At 39.5% G+C, this 17,328-nt stretch overlaps 1 protein-coding gene across 3 annotated transcripts in view; it reads right to left on the reverse strand.

The window, feature by feature from the left end:
- The window catches only part of Mdn1 (midasin AAA ATPase 1), a 125,118-nt gene that overhangs the window by 78,721 nt on the left and 29,069 nt on the right, over positions 1-17,328 (reverse strand). For all 3 annotated transcript variants that reach the window (XM_075971270.1, XM_075971269.1, XM_075971268.1), the window contains exons 16-27: positions 16,825-17,036; positions 15,370-15,473; positions 14,323-14,467; positions 13,727-13,823; positions 11,408-11,521; positions 10,386-10,533; positions 9,880-9,990; positions 7,034-7,185; positions 5,694-5,872; positions 5,014-5,222; positions 4,410-4,556; positions 1,857-1,998 (exon numbers count right to left, since the gene is read on the reverse strand). In XM_075971270.1, the coding sequence (XP_075827385.1) occupies positions 1,857-1,998; positions 4,410-4,556; positions 5,014-5,222; positions 5,694-5,872; positions 7,034-7,185; positions 9,880-9,990; positions 10,386-10,533; positions 11,408-11,521; positions 13,727-13,823; positions 14,323-14,467; positions 15,370-15,473; positions 16,825-17,036 (1,760 nt within the window). The remainder of the gene's footprint in view (positions 1-1,856; positions 1,999-4,409; positions 4,557-5,013; positions 5,223-5,693; positions 5,873-7,033; positions 7,186-9,879; positions 9,991-10,385; positions 10,534-11,407; positions 11,522-13,726; positions 13,824-14,322; positions 14,468-15,369; positions 15,474-16,824; positions 17,037-17,328) is intronic.

Here is a 17,328-nt window from a genome sequence, read left to right on the forward strand (position 1 = left end):
AGAACATGAAATAACAGCAACTTCCACCCACTATTACTGAAGCAGGGATCTAAAGAACCACCTTAAGAAAAGAGTCTAGTATACCAACCACATGCTAGAGACATGCCCCAACAATGTGATTATCATGTATTTCAAACACAAATGAGCAAGCGTGTATACCAAAAGATGTACACGAATGTTCAGAGCAGTTATCTTCATAACAGCCCAATTAAATGACCTAAATATCAATGTTTTCTTGCCTTATAGCCATATAATTTTAAGGAAAAAAAAAGGATTTGGTCCCTCTGTACACAAAGTCAAAACCTCAAGTATATGCACTGTAGGATCCCATGTAGGTGAAGCTCATGAGAAAATTAGAATTGATTACCTCCACTTATAAGAGAAAGAAGTCATTAGGCTTGGTAACACACGCCTGTGATTTTATGAAAGGTGAGGCAGATGAGGTTAAGGCCAGCCTGGCTATAGGAAGTCCCAGGTCTATGGACTACACAATAAGTACCTTCCTCAAACAAACAATCAAATGAAGGAAGCTTCTGAGATTTGGGAATATCAAAATCTCAGTGTTAGTAGTGACTTACATGGATACATACACAGATCAAATTGCTTCATCATGTGTTACAACTTTTAAAAAAAGCATAAACATGTGTTATCTATCACCTCCAACAGATTCTCATTATGCCACTAGGCTCAACTCAAACTTCTAGCCCTTCTGCTTCAGCCTATGTGCTAGAATTACAGCACACTGGTACTACACAGGTCACAGGGGCATCATAATCAACAGACTGTCAATTGCCACCTTTGACCAACACAGCTTCCAGACATGTCCAGCCATTGTGCTAATCTTGATGCCCACCTTGGCATGCCCTTTCTCCAAGTCGTCCTCTCCTATAACCTACCTTATAGTCCAAAACCAACAGATCTGACGTATAAACATTCTTTGATAGGATTCAAACCTACTCTCAGGCAGCAGAAACTTTCTTACTGTGTGGTCAACCCTAAGAAAATAATAATCAGGCTATAAACTAATATGACTAACTACACCTACTTCTTGTCCTCCAAAAGCTTGTTAGCTCCTATGACAGAACTAAAGACATTAGATTCTGTTCCACATTCCACCCATCCCTAGCCAGTCTTCCTAGCATAGCTATACTGAATAAACTCCTTTCCTACTTCAACATTTTGTCGAGTAGGGTGTTTGAAGGTAAGTGGTCAGAACTAACCCACTAAAGGACCATCTGCCCTGAGCTGGATGGAATTCTGTCCCATGACTCTATAATAACAGGACTAATCGCCAGCAAGCCATCATCTTAGTAGCAGAGAGGGAAATAAAAAACTCTCATAGGCCAATTTTACTTACGTTCTTATTTTTTAAAGGGGCTATATTAATGACTTTCCAAATCAGAAGAGTATAAAATGCTTTCCTTGATTCATGGCAAATAACAGTGTTTGGACTATCTCTGGTTGCCACACTGAAGGTAACAAGCTCCCGATCTCCTGTGCAATTCCTAAAAGGGGCCATGTTAGAGCCTACCTTCCGCACACAGCCACTCAGACTAGGCTGAGAAAACCCACAGAAGCTGGGCACAGGGATCCATGTCTAAAATCCCAGCACTCACAGGCAGTGGCAAGAGAATTACAGAAGAGTCAAAGCTAAAAAGCAAGACCCAGGTTAAAATAAGAAAACCACAAGGGAACAGAGGCCTGCCTGCCAGAACTCTAACTGTTCACAGGAGCAATGGGAGCTGATGGGGAAAGGCTGCTTCTGGAACAAGTCAGAAAATGAATGTACCACACACAATTTAGAAAACATTTGTTTTAATAACACATCTGGCATCATTTTATAATTTAAAACATACCATCATTGGCTAAATGTTGTAGCCAATCATAGTCCTTCTCAGTCTGCTCAGCCAATCTGTATCTTTCAGCCCATCGGAACAGATCTCGAAGGGCAATAAACCCCTGCTTTCCAGCAAACACCGAGGAACGTCTACGGTAGGACTATTAAAGTATAAAAACAAATAACTGATTCTTACTATACTAGATAGAAAGCATAAATTATATCTTACATAAATTATTTAACAAACTCATTTTACTAGATTTAACTTTTCAGAAATAAAAAGACCTGGAAAAATGTTAAAATAGCAAAATAAAAAAAATTTCTATCTCCCATACAGAAAGAGAATAATCTGAATAGTATGAAAGATAAAAGAAAATTTTGGCTAGGAGTGAGCAGAACACATGTGCTATGAAAGGGGAGAAGGATACAAGGGCTAGAGTGGAAAAGAGAGCAGGAGGCATGGGGAAAAGAAAGGGCAGAGAGTGGGTTACACAAAGTCCCTTATGGAAACCAACTACGTTGTAAAACAATTACAAAATACAATTATAAAAAAAATAGGAGGAATTTGAGCATATATCAGAAGACATGAGTTAACTGCCTTTAAACTGTTGATCAAGGAGGTTCAGGAAGCCCCCAAACAACACATGCTATTGTCATTGCTCTTGGCTGCCCACTATAACTAGGTGGCAAAACCCTACTCCTGAAGACACCACATACTTCGTTGCAGGACACAGAAATTATGTTGGAACTGATCGGGAATCTTCCTCCCTGCTAACTAGCTGTCAGAGTATAAAAGGGAACTACATAGTCTGCTGAGGGAGAAAAAGTCTAGCAGTGGTCATGAATGTTACAACACTGATCAGCCAGGCAAACTTTACCTGCTGATACAATAGCGCCATGCTTATGCAGGTAACTAACTGCATTCTTACTGTATGAGGCCTGTTTCACAGGAGGAACTCATGCCTGGTAATGTAAACCTGATCAAAATCCCATGGCTAGTGAAGACATAGGTTCTAGGGCAGACCTACTACCAATGTTTTACTTGAAGAGACATCTCGTTATCTGCCTTCTACTTTTGTCTAGAAATTTGTGCTCTTTTAACGTTGATCAGAGAAATGTCTTTTAGCAGTAAGTAGCAGTCAATGCAAATAAATAAAGACTTAATAACTGTTCAAACTGTTGAGTATACATGACTATAAATGTTCATCTCTAAATGGGATGTTTATATCAACTTCAGAAAGGCTTAGAAAACTGTATGGAACGAGGGAGAAAGAATTCAAGAGCTGGAAGATAGGGAAGAGCACTGGGAAAGGCTGTCATTTGATATGGCTGCACTCATGAATTCAGAGCACCTGTGGTTACCAGCATAACAAGATCAAACAAGTCAAAACTCAAACATGGAAGGAGGAGGGGCTCACAGGCCCCACCTAAATGAAGCTGACGCACTACTGGTAACTGACCAGTACTGAGGGAGGAGGAATCATTTCTCTTCAGGAGTGTGGCCACTGTCAAGCTGCCTATGTTCATGCAGACAGCACTAATGGGACCCAATGGGATGTAAAACACAAACAAAAATCCACAAGAGGACATGAAGTTGTGACCAGGAGTATTAATAGTTTTTTATTTAATTATTTTCTAATAAAGACCCCTGACCCCTGACAGAGTTTCTCTGTGTAGCCCTGGCTATTCTGGAACTTACTCTATAGACCAGGCTGGCCACGAACTCAGAGATCCACCTGCCTCTGTCTCCAGAGTTGATAAACCGTAGGTGTTGGTAAAATGTTTCACTAGTCTGTGCAATAACCTAAATATATTACAGTCTCGGGGTGGAGGGAATAAACTAAAGTTTTATAGTTAACAAAGGAGAAGCATGAAGAAAGGTTACCAAGTCCCCCACTACAGTGTCACAATCACGGATTTAACCAACACCATCGCTATATTTTACATCATCTGTAAGCACGGGTTAGAGATCAGTTTTCAAAAGTTGGTTCCCTCCTTGCTGCAGTGTATTCTGGGGACCTAACTCAGGCTGTCAGGTTTGCACAAGTGTTTCTGACCACTGAACCATCTTGTTGGCCAACATCTTTATCATAAAGAAAAACAAACAACAACAACAACAAAAGAGCAAAAACATCCAAGGAAGTCACAAGTTCTACGCTACACTAGGCAACATATGAAAATAGTCTCAAAGAGTAAGTAGTTTGATAAAAATTACAAGTAACATACACAACTTGGGAACTATTGCCATATAAAGTAAATGTCATAAAAATTTACGATGGTAAAAGTGCTGATTTACAAAAGAACCAAAACCAGGAGCTGGGGATATAGCTCAGTAATAGAGAGCAACACAGCGTGCATAAGTTCTGGGGTAAATTCTCCCAGGCCCTGGAACACACACATAAAATGGATATTAACAGACACATTTTAGAAGCGAGACTTCCCCAAAATTAGCCTTACTCTCTAAAACTAAATGGACAGATGTGCTTCTGCTTGAGAAAACTATCCAACTGTGAAGCCAATGCTGACTAATGTAGTCCACGTACATATAAGTTCTGATGAGGATATGAAATACCTGAAGGTCCAACATGACTTTAACCAATTTACTGCAATAGGAAGGCGGCAAACTACATCGCTTGTGCAAGATTACTTCCAACTCAGAACTGGGAAGCTCATCAAAGTGTAATTCCACAAATCGATTTCTGAAGGCTCTAGACAGCACCTAGGCAATACACAAAAATAAAATGTGTGTGTGAAAAGTCTCCTCCAACAATGAGCCCATGACTATCCAGAACAAAGTGATCAGTGCTAAAGTCACATATACATAAACAAAAATTCATCAAGTTTTATTTATGTATTTGCGCATTGATCTATCAATCTATTCATAACATCTATATATGTAGCAATAATAAAGAAAAAGAGATTATCAATTTAAGAGGGAATTGGGGGAAACATGGAGAGAAAGTGGAAGTGATTGGAAAGAGGAAAGGGAAGTGATATAACCACATTTTAATTAAAATCTTATTTTTAAAAAGCATCTATTCATTTGATTTACAGACAGCAGCCCTGCTATTCACCACAAAAATTCAAAACCTTCAAGAGGGACCAGAACGTCTCATTCCCAATGAGTTTACCATTTCACATAGAATGAACAGATTTTGGAGGTAAAAGTTACATACCTTTCTGCCTCCATAAAGCCCTGGGGGATTTTGAGTGGCAAAAAGCATGAAGCGAGGGTGTGCCCTAACGACTTCCTGTGTTTCTGTTATAAGCAGTTCACGGTTATCATCCAACAGCCTGTTGAGTGCCTCTAACACATCAGTAGGTGCTAAATTTAATTCATCCAAGACAATCCAATAGCCTTTTCTCATAGCATCAATAAGAACCCCTAGGAGGAAATGACAAGGATTAACATGTGTGTGTACAATCACAAATCCTACACAACAATTACAACTCCAAGCAAATTACTCTCTGCAGCTAGTCACGACCATCAAACAATCTGTGACACCACTGATCCAAGAACTAAGACTTGCAATTGACACGTTTTCTTTCTAACCACAGGAGGAGCAAGGGCTGACAAACATCTCTTGATCAACCTGTTAAATTTTCTCCCTGACATCTAGTTTTATTAAATCACCAGATTCTCATTATCTATTCCAAAACCCCTCTTTACCCTATCTTTTAAATCTCTACACTGTCTTTTTCAAAATTTGGTTCAACGCAGGAATTACACTGCCCTAGGAATTAGCTTTAACTATTATGTTACAGTTCATGTGCCTCAATTAGAAGGGATTATAAAATAAGGAATGGGTCAAAAAGCATAAAAATTTGCATTCAAGCAATGAAGTAATGACACTACCTTCATTAAAGACAAGCTTCCCCGAGGTGTCAGATGTGTAACAACCAATGTATTCTTGAATATCTGTGTGCTCATGGTTGTTGATACGCACACAGTGGTTACCAGTAGCTGCAGCCAGCCACCGTATGAGACTTGTTTTACCAACTGATGTTTCACCCTGTATCAGTACTGGATAGCTTCTGTAAAACATTAGTCAACACAGTAATTATAAAAAGAGATGAGAAAAGAAGGGAAGCTAAGAAGAGTGCCTTTAGATACCCATGCACTGAGAAGGTTCTATGGTTTTTGTTGTTGTTGCTTTGAAATAAGGTCTCACTATGTAGCTCTGGCTGGCCTGAAACTCACTATGTACACCAGGCTTTCCTTGAACTCACAGAGATTTGTCTGTCTCTGCCACTGTGCTGGGATTAAAGGAGTGTATCATCATACTTGGCTGAACACACACACACACACACACACACACACACACACACACACACACACACACACACTTCCTAACCACCAGAGGTGCCAGGGCTGACAAACGTCTCTTGTTAATCTTTTTAAACAAGTTTAAACTTTTCTCCCTGACATCTAATTTTATTAAATCACCAAATTCTCATTATCTATTACCCTATTCTTTGAATTTCTATACTTTGTCTATTTCAATATATATATATATTGAATATATATATATTCAACTACAATGCAAATCACCAAAGTTATTTGAATTCTGATTAAATTGATAGAGAATCGCCTGTCAAAGCAAGGGATTGGGGTAGGATTAAATCTCATGCTCAGCCTTAATATGGGTTAATAGAATAATTGCTCTTCAAAAAATACTAAGGTAATTCCAACTTCTCTGGTAGTATTTGCAAGAAAAGTGGAATTAATTGTTAGTCAATAAGAAGTGATAATCAATCAAATAACAAATCAAATTTACTTTCTAGTTTTGGATGTATTTGTCTGCAAGCTGTGTGTGTTAGTGTGCATATGTATGCAGGACTTCAGAAATGAGCTTCGGATCCTATTGAGCTAGTTCCAGGCAATCACAAGCTACTGGACATGGTTACCGGGAACCATGTCCTGTGTCCTCTGAAAGAACAACAAGCACTCACAACCACTAATCACCTCTTCAGGAACAAAAGCAATGACAAAGATGGCCAAAATAATGCCTTTAAGTCTTTCCCACCAATCACACAAGTACAAATCATCACAGGGCGATGATTTTTAGAAAGCAGTAATTCAGTTAGCCAGGTAAGTACCAGCAAAGCTCTGTCAAAGTTTAGGAAAGCAAGCTAAGTAAACACTGTGCCTCTTGTAGGAACGTCACAGCAGGAGGAGGGAACACCCACACATACCCTGCAGAGACCACACGGACTATATCTCTCAGGTTCAGCTTAACAGAAGACGTCAGAACATATGTTTCATCTATTGTAGGCTCCTTGTCTCCAACTGAAATCCAGTAGCCTTCGACCTGGATAAGGCGGCCACCTTTGGGTTCTGGAATAGGCTAAAAAGACAAAAGACTTTGAGAAATGACTATAGTCCTATGTCAACTTTCTTTCAGAGGGGAGTAAAGTTCTTATTGAGAACACATCTCTGCTCTGGGTGCTTCTAACAGAAAACCCAGAAGTTAAATATAAACACAAAATTACTTCCAAGAATGAGAACATTTTTTGCATATTTGTTTTAAAATTAGGTAAGAGTAGAAAGATTTAGTTGAAAAACATACAGAATCAAAATAATTTTTCCCATGTGTGGTTCCACCCCCTCACCCCTAGCAAAATATCCATTTTCTTAAAATCTAAAATATCTATCATTTCCCTCAAAACTAGGCCAGTACTGTAAAGAGGGAATAGAGAAGAGGTTTTACACCACCAAATCCTGGATCATCCGGAGGACACAAAACTAAACTTCTATAGAAACTGAACCTTTATGGGTAGGCTGGCTTTTGCTTGTTTGTTAACTTGACATAAGCTAGAGACATCTGAGAGGAAGGTATTTCAATTCAGACCACTGTACACTTTATTTAATGATTGATGTGGTAGGACCTAGCCCATTGTGAGCCATGTCATCCATAGGCTCCTGGATGGTTTAAGAAAGTGGGTTGACCAAGCCATGAGGAACAAGCCTGTAAGCAGCACTCCTCTCTGGTTTCTGTATAAAGCATAGGTTGAAATAAACTATTTGCTTTTGGTCATAGTGTTTATCAGCAATAGAAACCCTAAGACAACAGGTAATATGGGTCATGACACAGCCATTCCAAGGAGTTAGTAGGGTAAATCACACAAAGTAAACTTAAGCGGTTTTATCTTCTCATGTTTTCATAGCCTCTACTAGTTAAACATGTATTATTTTTAAAATGTTGACTCCAAATTAACTTCAAATTCCTGTCTTTCTTATTCTAACGAGCAAGCAATAAAAACGAGCTAGACAGTGAAAATTTCTGTTTCCTCTAGCTGATGCTACTTTGTAATTTTGTATCAAACTCAAATGGCTGTTGCTTTTACCAGTATCCCCACCCCATTTAAAACCTTGTAGTAGTTCTAAATGAGAATGAGAATGGCCCCATAGGCTCATGCGTGACTGCGTGGTCCCCAATTAATGGAACTGTTTGAGAAGGATTAGGTGTGGTCTTGCTGGAGGAGATGTATTACTCTAAAGTTCCAAAAGCCCATGCCAGGCACAGGTCTCGGACCACTGCCTGTGGATCAGGACATAGATCTCTAGGCTATTTGCCAGCACTGTACCTGTCTGCTTCCCACTAACTCTCTAAACGTAAGCAAAACTCCAAATAAATGGTTTCTTTGATAGAAGGTGCCTTGGTTGTAGTCTTTTCACAGCAACAGAGCTGTGACTAGGACAAACCGGAGTCAAATTAAAGATATGGGTAGGCTAAATAAAAAGGCAGGTTAGAGACAGAACACACCTGACAGCTCGAATTCAATCTCCAGAACCTATGTAAAAAGCTAGATGTGGTGATTATCAGGAATGTTAGAACCCCTAGCATGACGAGGGGTGCAGACAGAAGCTCACAAGCCAACTAGCCTGGAGTATTCACCACAGAAGCAGAAATAGAGCCACCTGACTCAGCTCTGGAGCAGGCAAAGTGCTAAAAGTTATCCTCTGACCTCTACACATACACTGTGGCTCTTATGTGCCCGCCCACACACAAAATTCATCGTAGCTTTTGTTTTGAGGAAAGCTGGGGATAGAGATATAGTTCATGGATAGAGTATTTGCCTACCATGAATCAGATCCTAAGGTCGACCCCAGCAATTTTCCCCAATCAGGAAAGCAACAGAGTAATGGGTTCACTTATACAAAATATGTATCAGAGTTTACCTCAGTGAATCAACAAGCCCATACTGGAACTTTAAACATAAAATAAAATGAATACATACAATTACACTTTGTTTGGAAAGGGCTATCTATAGAATTCAAACCTCAAATAAAATTGAAATTCTATCATCTAAGATATACACTGTTGGAATACGGTCCAAGAATGGAGTTGTGTGAGGAGAATTCTAAGTGCTTCTGAGAAAACTCACAGAAAACAAGAGTCTTGTGCCCTCAGTTTCTTCAAAACACAGAATTCTTGGAATGTGTCTGCATGCTCCTCCCAGGCGTACCGGCTAGGAGTGGGGTTCCTCACGACTAGTCATCACAACTGGCTATTGTTATTTGAGCATATGCCTCTATGGAAAAATAGGTTCCGCACATGTGGCTTATCCTTGGGATTGTACACTTTACTAAGGTGGCTCCTCTTAACCCTCAGAACACCAACTGCCTGATGCTCGGAATAAACTTGGCTATTGCATGAGATTTAGTCCACCTCATTCTTAGGCTCTGTTCTTTCAGGTGCCACTGCCTCTGGACTGGTGACAATACATATCTAAAAGCTTTTAAAGTTTTTGCTACAAGGGGCTGAAGAGACAGGTCGGGGATTAAAAGCACTGACTGAATGGCTTCTCTTCCAGGACACAGGTTCAATTCTTAAAACCTATAGGGTAGCTCAGAACCATCATTAACTCCAGTTCTAGGGGATCCAATGCCCTCTTCTGGCCTCCACAAACAAGAACACAAGTGTTCTATAGACATACATGCAGGCAAAACACTCTAACACATGGAATGAAGAAAAAAAAAGGCAGGAAAGTTTTCCTCAAATAGCTATATGAAACGAACTGAACACCAAAGAACACACCTGTTTCAGCAGACTTTTGACATTGCCAGAAATAATGTGTTGACAGATGAGCTTCTGAACTACTGGGTGTGATGTCCTGTCAAGCTGTGTTAGGAAACCCAAACAAAAGCCCTAGAGAGAAAACACAAACACAGATAAATACAAACCAGCCTTATTTGGGGAATAAAACTTAACATCCTGGAGTACTACATCCCAGAACAACTTTTGTTTGTTTGAGACAGGGTTTCTCTGTGTAGCTCTGGCTGGCCTGGAACTAGCTCTGTAGACCAGGTTGGCCTTGAACTCAAGAGATCTGTCTGTCTCCTGCCTCTATGGGATTAACGTCATGTGCCAATACCACTTTGCACAGAACAAGGTGGTAGAAAAAAAAAGAGCAGGGTGCCTCTGTCCAAAATATTACAGACAAAACTGACTGACAAGCACTGGCAGAGGTGGCATCCCTACCCTCTTTCACTCATAACAAGCCCATCCACCCAGCTGCTCAGGAAAATAGATATTAGAAACACCTCATAGAGTGAGCGCTGGATGTTGCCACACGGGTTGGAAGCTGCAAATCGTAAAGCCCTGCAGAGGGTCCGAAGGCTGTAGTGAGGTCTGTGGCCAGTTCCATCCACCAATTTGGTTCCAGACTCTTTCCGCAAAGCAGTGTAGAAGCTACAAAGAGGATGAAGTTCAGGCAGTTTATTAAATAGTAATTATTTTCCTGCTATTTCTAGCTCTTTCTTGAAACTACAAAGGCTTTTTTTCTTTTCTTTAAGCTTTTCAAGACAGGGTTTCACTGTGTGTATAGCTGTTGAGGGCCATGTGTAGGTGAGTGGCCCCTTCCCATATTATATCCCGTTCAGCAGGAAAGTAATTCTCAGAGTGACATAACAGTTTCTAGCTTCCTGAGTCAGCACTGCACCTCAGGCTGTCTGCACAAAATACTATGGACTTTCCACATGGCCTCCAAAACATGAGAAAGAGACTCAAGGCCAAGCCATACCACAGTTCTAAAGTCTATATATATGGAAGTCTCTTAATACTAAACATAATCGAGTTTATAGTAGCAAACTTGCCCCTGGCTTCCATCTAGCTACTATGCAAATTCTAAGTAGAAAAAAGACAAAGATAAAAGACAATCAATTTCCTAGCTAGGGTTCAAATACTAAGCTGTGAGCAGAAGCACAGAAGCAATAAAGAGAAAAGCACCTGTTCATTTTCATAGGTAGTGTTAAGTAGTTTCCTTATGAAAACCTGAGGGAATTCATAATTAAGCTTCAGTCTCAAAGCAAATGCTTCTACCAGTTTTCTTTACATAGAAGCAAATCACGAAAACGTATGTATCTGCAGGGCAAGGTTTCTCTGTAGCTTTGGAGCCTCTCCTAGAACTAGCTCTTGTAGACCAGGCTGGACTAGAACTCAGATATCCGCCTGCCTCTGCCTCCCGAGTACTGGGATTAAAGGCGTGCAACACCACCGCCCGGCTGTATGAAATGGATTTTTATGCGCAAAAGAAATCTATAAAGTCAAACAAAGGAGGACCTACTTTACAATTCCTTGCACGGTGTTCTTGCTCACACTCAGTCCTTTCAGATAATCTACAATAAGAATCTGTAAATCTTCTTTACTTTCTAGTTCTTCTACATAAAGTTCAGTGAACCTGTAAGAAAATTATTAACCATTGGTAAGAAATTAGTATGTCCCACATCATTCTCTAGGGCAGTGGTTCTTAATCTATGAGTAATGAACCCTTTCAAAAGGAACCCTAAGACCATCTGAAAACACAAATACTTACATTGTAATTCATAACTAGCAAAATTACAGTTATGAAGTAGGTACAAAAATAATTTTATGGTTGGGGGTCATACTGCATGAGGAACTGTATTAAAGGGTTCCAGCATTAGGAAGGTTGGGAAGCATTGCTCTAGGATGTAGCCAGGATTCTCCTTCTGAGTCAACCTCTCGGCTTCCACCAGCCCCCTCCCGTGTCATATCAAACCTAACCACTCTGCCAGACCCACCCCCACAGCACAGAATTGAGCCAGGAGATACACTGTGTCCACCTGACTTCATTCTTCCCAAGCCTATTCCTAACTCTAGGCCTATTCTTCCGTCTGTCCACAGCAAATACAGAACTAATGAAAAAGTCCACATGCCTAGGTCTCGTCACAAACACCAAGAATACGGGCAATTAGGACAGTAGCTTATCTCCAAATCCTACCAGTTTTGTAGAGAAAAAACACAGGAAGCAGAATTTAGAAGAACAATCATGAACTTGGTCAAAGAATTCAAGGAGTTTAAAGAAGAAAGAAACAGTTCCACAAAGTTACAGAGAAAGAACTTAAGGAAAGAAAGTCTTGAGTGACGCCCATAAACAGAAACATTAAGGCTGACAGAAATAACAAAGACAATACAGGACTAGAGAGTGAAATTCAATCAGGAGATGGAAACACTAGACAAGAATTGAAAAAAGAAAATACAGGAAGCAGTAATATGGGCTGAAGAAAGGAAGCACAGCAGAGAGACTGAAAAGAAACATGGAGCTGCTATACGTATTAAAATACAAACAGCATCACCAAAAGCACTAACATGATGACCACAATTTATATACACATTTCAATATTAACTTAAAACCTCAACTTTCTAACCATATAGGCTGACTGAATGGCTCTAGAGAGAAAGTCCATGTGTCTGTTGTCTATAAGAAACCCATCTTAGTTTAAAGATGGGTAGTACCCTTAGAGTAAGAGGATGGACAAAAGAGCTCCAATCAAATGGGACCAGGAATCAAGCAGGCGTCAGTATACTAACATCCAAAAAACAGACTCAAACTGTAACTAATCAGAGGGACCATTCATACCTGTATATACCATTCATCAAGGGAATGGGCTACCAAGACATTACTATCCGACCCTAAACAAAAGCAAGAAAGACTGGAGTGCCCAATTTCATTTAAAAAAAAAAATCTACTTCTCGATTTAAAGACACAGATAAACAGGTGAATCTTTTTAAATTTAAGGCCAGTTTGGTATACACAGTAAATTCCAGGACCGCCAGGGCTACACAGTGAGTGAGATCTTGTCTCAAAAAAAAAAAAAAAACCAACAATCTAAACACACATATACACCCTCATGATAAAAACTAAAATAATGTAAAAAAAGAAAAGAAAAATACACACTTTAATATAATTTTTGAAATTATCTATAATATTTCCACTATTTCTAAATAATGGAAACAGAATTCTGAACAGGCTTTCTAAAACTTACATGTATTTGTGATGTGTGCACGATATGTGGACAAGCATGTTACATTGATTCTGTAGAGTAAGAGGACAGTTTGCAGGAGTTAGGTTTCTCCTAACATGTAGTTTCTGGGAACTGAATGCAGGCTCTCACCTTGGCAGCAAGCACTTTTATTCTTGAAGCCATCTTGCTGGCCCCTAATTGACTTTAGTGACTATTTCCAAACATGAGACAACGCAAATATTAATAACACTAAATTCTTCAAAGTTACATGTAAAATGCCCAAACTAAGCACTTAACAGCATTATGTTCTATAAATAAAATTCCCTTGATAGCTAAAAAATGAATTGTATTCAACAATACCTATTTAGTAACCTACTAACTACCAAAGAACTAGGTATACAACCTAGGATCAACCTGTAGAAGCAGCATAAATAATAAACAATACTAGACAATGATTCTCCAGGTTTCTGGACTCTTTATATACCTATAAAGCTATAGACAAGAGAAGTAACAAATAAGGAAACCAAGATTCCTCTATCAAGAGACCAATGAATTTTAACACTGTTTGAAATTTGGATAAATAAATATTAACAATAAAGAAAAGGAAACAAAATCCTTACCTGTTTCTTATTCCTGGTGGGAGATTTCTTTTGCCCACATCAGTAGCTGGATTCATGCACGCAAATAAACGAAAATCAGGGTGCCGAACCAGTGGCTCTGTTTGGAGAAAATTAAAAAAATTCAACTTTTAGCATTCAAGTGATCTGTCTCAGGACCCCAGCGTAGACGCAAAGGCCCAAGGTCCAGCCAGATTAGTGCTACCTATTTCACCAGCGGCACCTTTTCTGAAGTAAGACTGTGTTCAGGCAGATAGCACAGGCTCGCATGTGCACATACACACTCACTGTTTAATGTCATGCTGCTGTTCAAATCTTTCTGGTATGTTGTTTACTTCCAATTATTTCTATTTCATTACCTAAGACCTATGTGTGTATTTCTTTGGACAGTGTCTGCAGCGCATATCTACATCTTAAATGCCTCGACAAATCACCTTATTCTCTGTATTTCCCACAGCACCTAATAATAGTTCAATCTGATTCCACAGGAACTTATTAACTTAATAATAAACTCCACTGGAAGCCCCATGTAATATGTCTATTCAAAAATATCTCACTTTTAACTGACCAAGACAAATCCCAAGGGGATTAAATGCTACCTGTGTCTCCTCGATCAAGCAAAACCAGAGAGCCAGAAGATCCTTCAAGTAAACCACTCAGACATTCCAGTGTTTCGGGAGCAGCGAGGTTAATCTCATCTAGTAAGATCCATTCTCCTTTCTTTATAGCCTGAGCTAAGGTACCCTGGAAGATAACATATTTCAAGTAAAGACACAGTTAGCAAAAGTAGTCACACAAGTAAGGTTAAGAACGGAGGCAAGGACATATTTTTTCCACTAATGAACCTATACGTTAAATGACAAATTCAGGCAGTTGGCAGTGTTAGACTGTAAATGTAAGGTACTTTGGACTGTAAATGTCCAAAATGGTCAATTATCTTTAAGCCCACAAGGTAGGATGATATAAACATGAGTTATATGAATGACCAAGTAAACATACAACAATTTCAGATGATGGAAAACACCCAATTGGTTCTGAAAAGCACCCAAGGTGGGGATGGTGGCATGTGCCTTTGATCCCAGATCTGAGTTCCAGGCCAGCCAAAGTTACACGGTGAGACCCTGTCAAAAACAAACAAAAAAGCACCCACAAAAATCACACCAAGACCTCAAAATTTCCTAATCAGGAGTGTATACTGTTTGTAATTCAGTCTATCACAGCATATAGAATATCAAAATGAATAATATTCAGCCCTACATCACTGATGTTTAATTTAATCAAAACAGTGCACAAAATAGACCACAGCACATAGGAGATAGCCATGGTCTGGAACCAGACCTAGGCACTGATCCAATCACACCCCCTTTTCAAATGCAGACATTCACACAGACAACTAAGTTGGAGTTTGTGCTTGGTCCTATCATACAAAGGTGAAGTAACAGAGTACACTATCCTCAATTAAATACTCTCTGTGCTCATTAAAACCCTAAATACTGGGAAGAACATTGCTTCTCCTTATATTATCTGTTAAGTATTTTCTGTGTTAAATAGCAGGCACAATACAAAGACAATACAAATAATAACCTTCGACAGACTTTATTCTCCATCAAACTAACATCCACACACCTAAATAATAAATAAAATACCTCCACAAATGCAAACAAAAGGGCATTTTCTGTCATTTTCATTTGTTGCTGGGCGTGATTGAGTCTAAGGCCAAATGTTTCCCATTTCTCCTTTAGAAGCAGCCCTAGGAAAGAATAAAGAAAAGACCTTAAATTTTGAAGTAGTATGGTTTGAGTCTGAAATGTCCCCCCAAGGACATATGTTTTTAATGTATGTTCCTTATCTAAAACCACTCCTTTAAATTAAGATTCATATTTGTTATTTTTAAATCTCTCTCTCTCTGTGTGTGTGTGTGTGTTTCAGTGTGGATGCCCACAGAGAACAAAAGTGTCAGAATGCCCTGGAGATAGAGTGAGCCAGCAGACAGGGGTGCTGAGAATTGAGGTCACACTCTCCCCAGAACCAAAGATTCTTAACCACTGAGCCATCTATCTTAGAAGTCCATGGAACCTGTTAGACGGTGAAAGCTGGCTGGAAAGAAACAGGCTTCTTAGGACAGGCTTTTAAAAACTAAACTCTGACCCTTAGTTACAGGTGCTCTCTATAGAGTTGGCAAGATGCCTCAATGAATAAAGGCTCTGTAATCAAGCCTGACAAATCTGACTTCCATCCCAGGAACTCACACGGTGGAAAAAGAGAACCAACTTTCAGCTTATTCTCCTGCTGACACAGATGTTCCTGTTTGCTGCCACACCTCTTCATCAATCTTTTTTTTGGGGGGGGGGGAGCCGATGGGGGTTCTGAGACAGGGTTTCCCTGTGTAACAGCTCTGGCTGTCTTGGAATTCAATTCATAGACCAGGATGGCCTTGAACTCAAAGATCTGCCTGCCTCTGAGTTCCGAGAACCGTGATTAAAGGTGTACGCCGCCACCACCAGGCTGGAATTAATCTTAAATCAGAGGTCAAAATAAATTTTCTCTCCCTTAAAGTTGTTTGTCATGTATTTTGACTAAGTGATGCAAAATCATGTAAACATGCTGTTTATAAATATAGAATGACTTTCAAACACAAAAGCATAAAACTTGTGAAACACAAGCGTGTTAAGCATCTTAGACAAAGTGTATAGGACTAAATCCTTCCAAATGCTAACCATGTGCCAGTCACCAAGAGCTCACTTGTATGTGCACTCTGTGGTGTGCTTCCCCTTAGAGAACCTCTGAAGTAGCCAATGTTGTTACCATTTCATAGGCGAGGAAGGGAAGTGAAGACCACTAAGCGACCAAAAGTTTGCTTACTGTAGAAGCCAGTTCTTTCTCAGAAAATACGTCATCCTGATTACTAGGCAGCGCTTGTACACCAGCACCATCTAGTGATCTTAACAGAACCTTGTCTACAAATACACGCATGGAGCAGGACACTTCAAAACTAGTCACCTTTGCCTGAAGACCTACAAATGTCCACTTTTCTCCTTTTTACTGAATTCTTCTTTTATACCTGCTAAGTGAGCCCCAGTGTCCAGCCTTCCACATCTTACCTGGCTGGCTCTCCCTTCCTTCCTTGGCAATAGCTGACTTCTGTACGTGTTGCATTAGTCGGAGGAGATCATGCCATCGTTTCTGCCTGTAGCAGGTCTGAATGTGTCCCAAAAAGGTAAAGTTTTGTTTTTTGGAAAATGTCTGGACAAACAGTTCCTCAAATGTATCTCGTAATGGCAGCCAAATAAGTTTATGGTCTACTGGCTTAAAACTTAAAAAAACAAACAAACAAACAAACAAAAAACAGTAAATATGATTCACAAATTCTTGAAGCAGAGACTCGGAAACGCAAGGCGAACTAACCAAAATCAGAAATATGACAACACAAAACCTAAGTCTTCACCTGTGATCTATCTTACCACTCCAACGGTCTGACAGATTTATAATGAAAATTAAATATTTTAGATTAAAAGCACTATGAAAAGTCTGAAATTTCTACCTGAACAGCAAAAGATATGTTATTTATTTTTGCTATCAATCATATTTAAATGAAGCCACATGGA

Source organism: Microtus pennsylvanicus, chromosome 5 (assembly GCF_037038515.1).
Source record: "Microtus pennsylvanicus isolate mMicPen1 chromosome 5, mMicPen1.hap1, whole genome shotgun sequence".
Lineage (NCBI taxonomy): Eukaryota > Metazoa > Chordata > Mammalia > Rodentia > Cricetidae > Microtus > Microtus pennsylvanicus.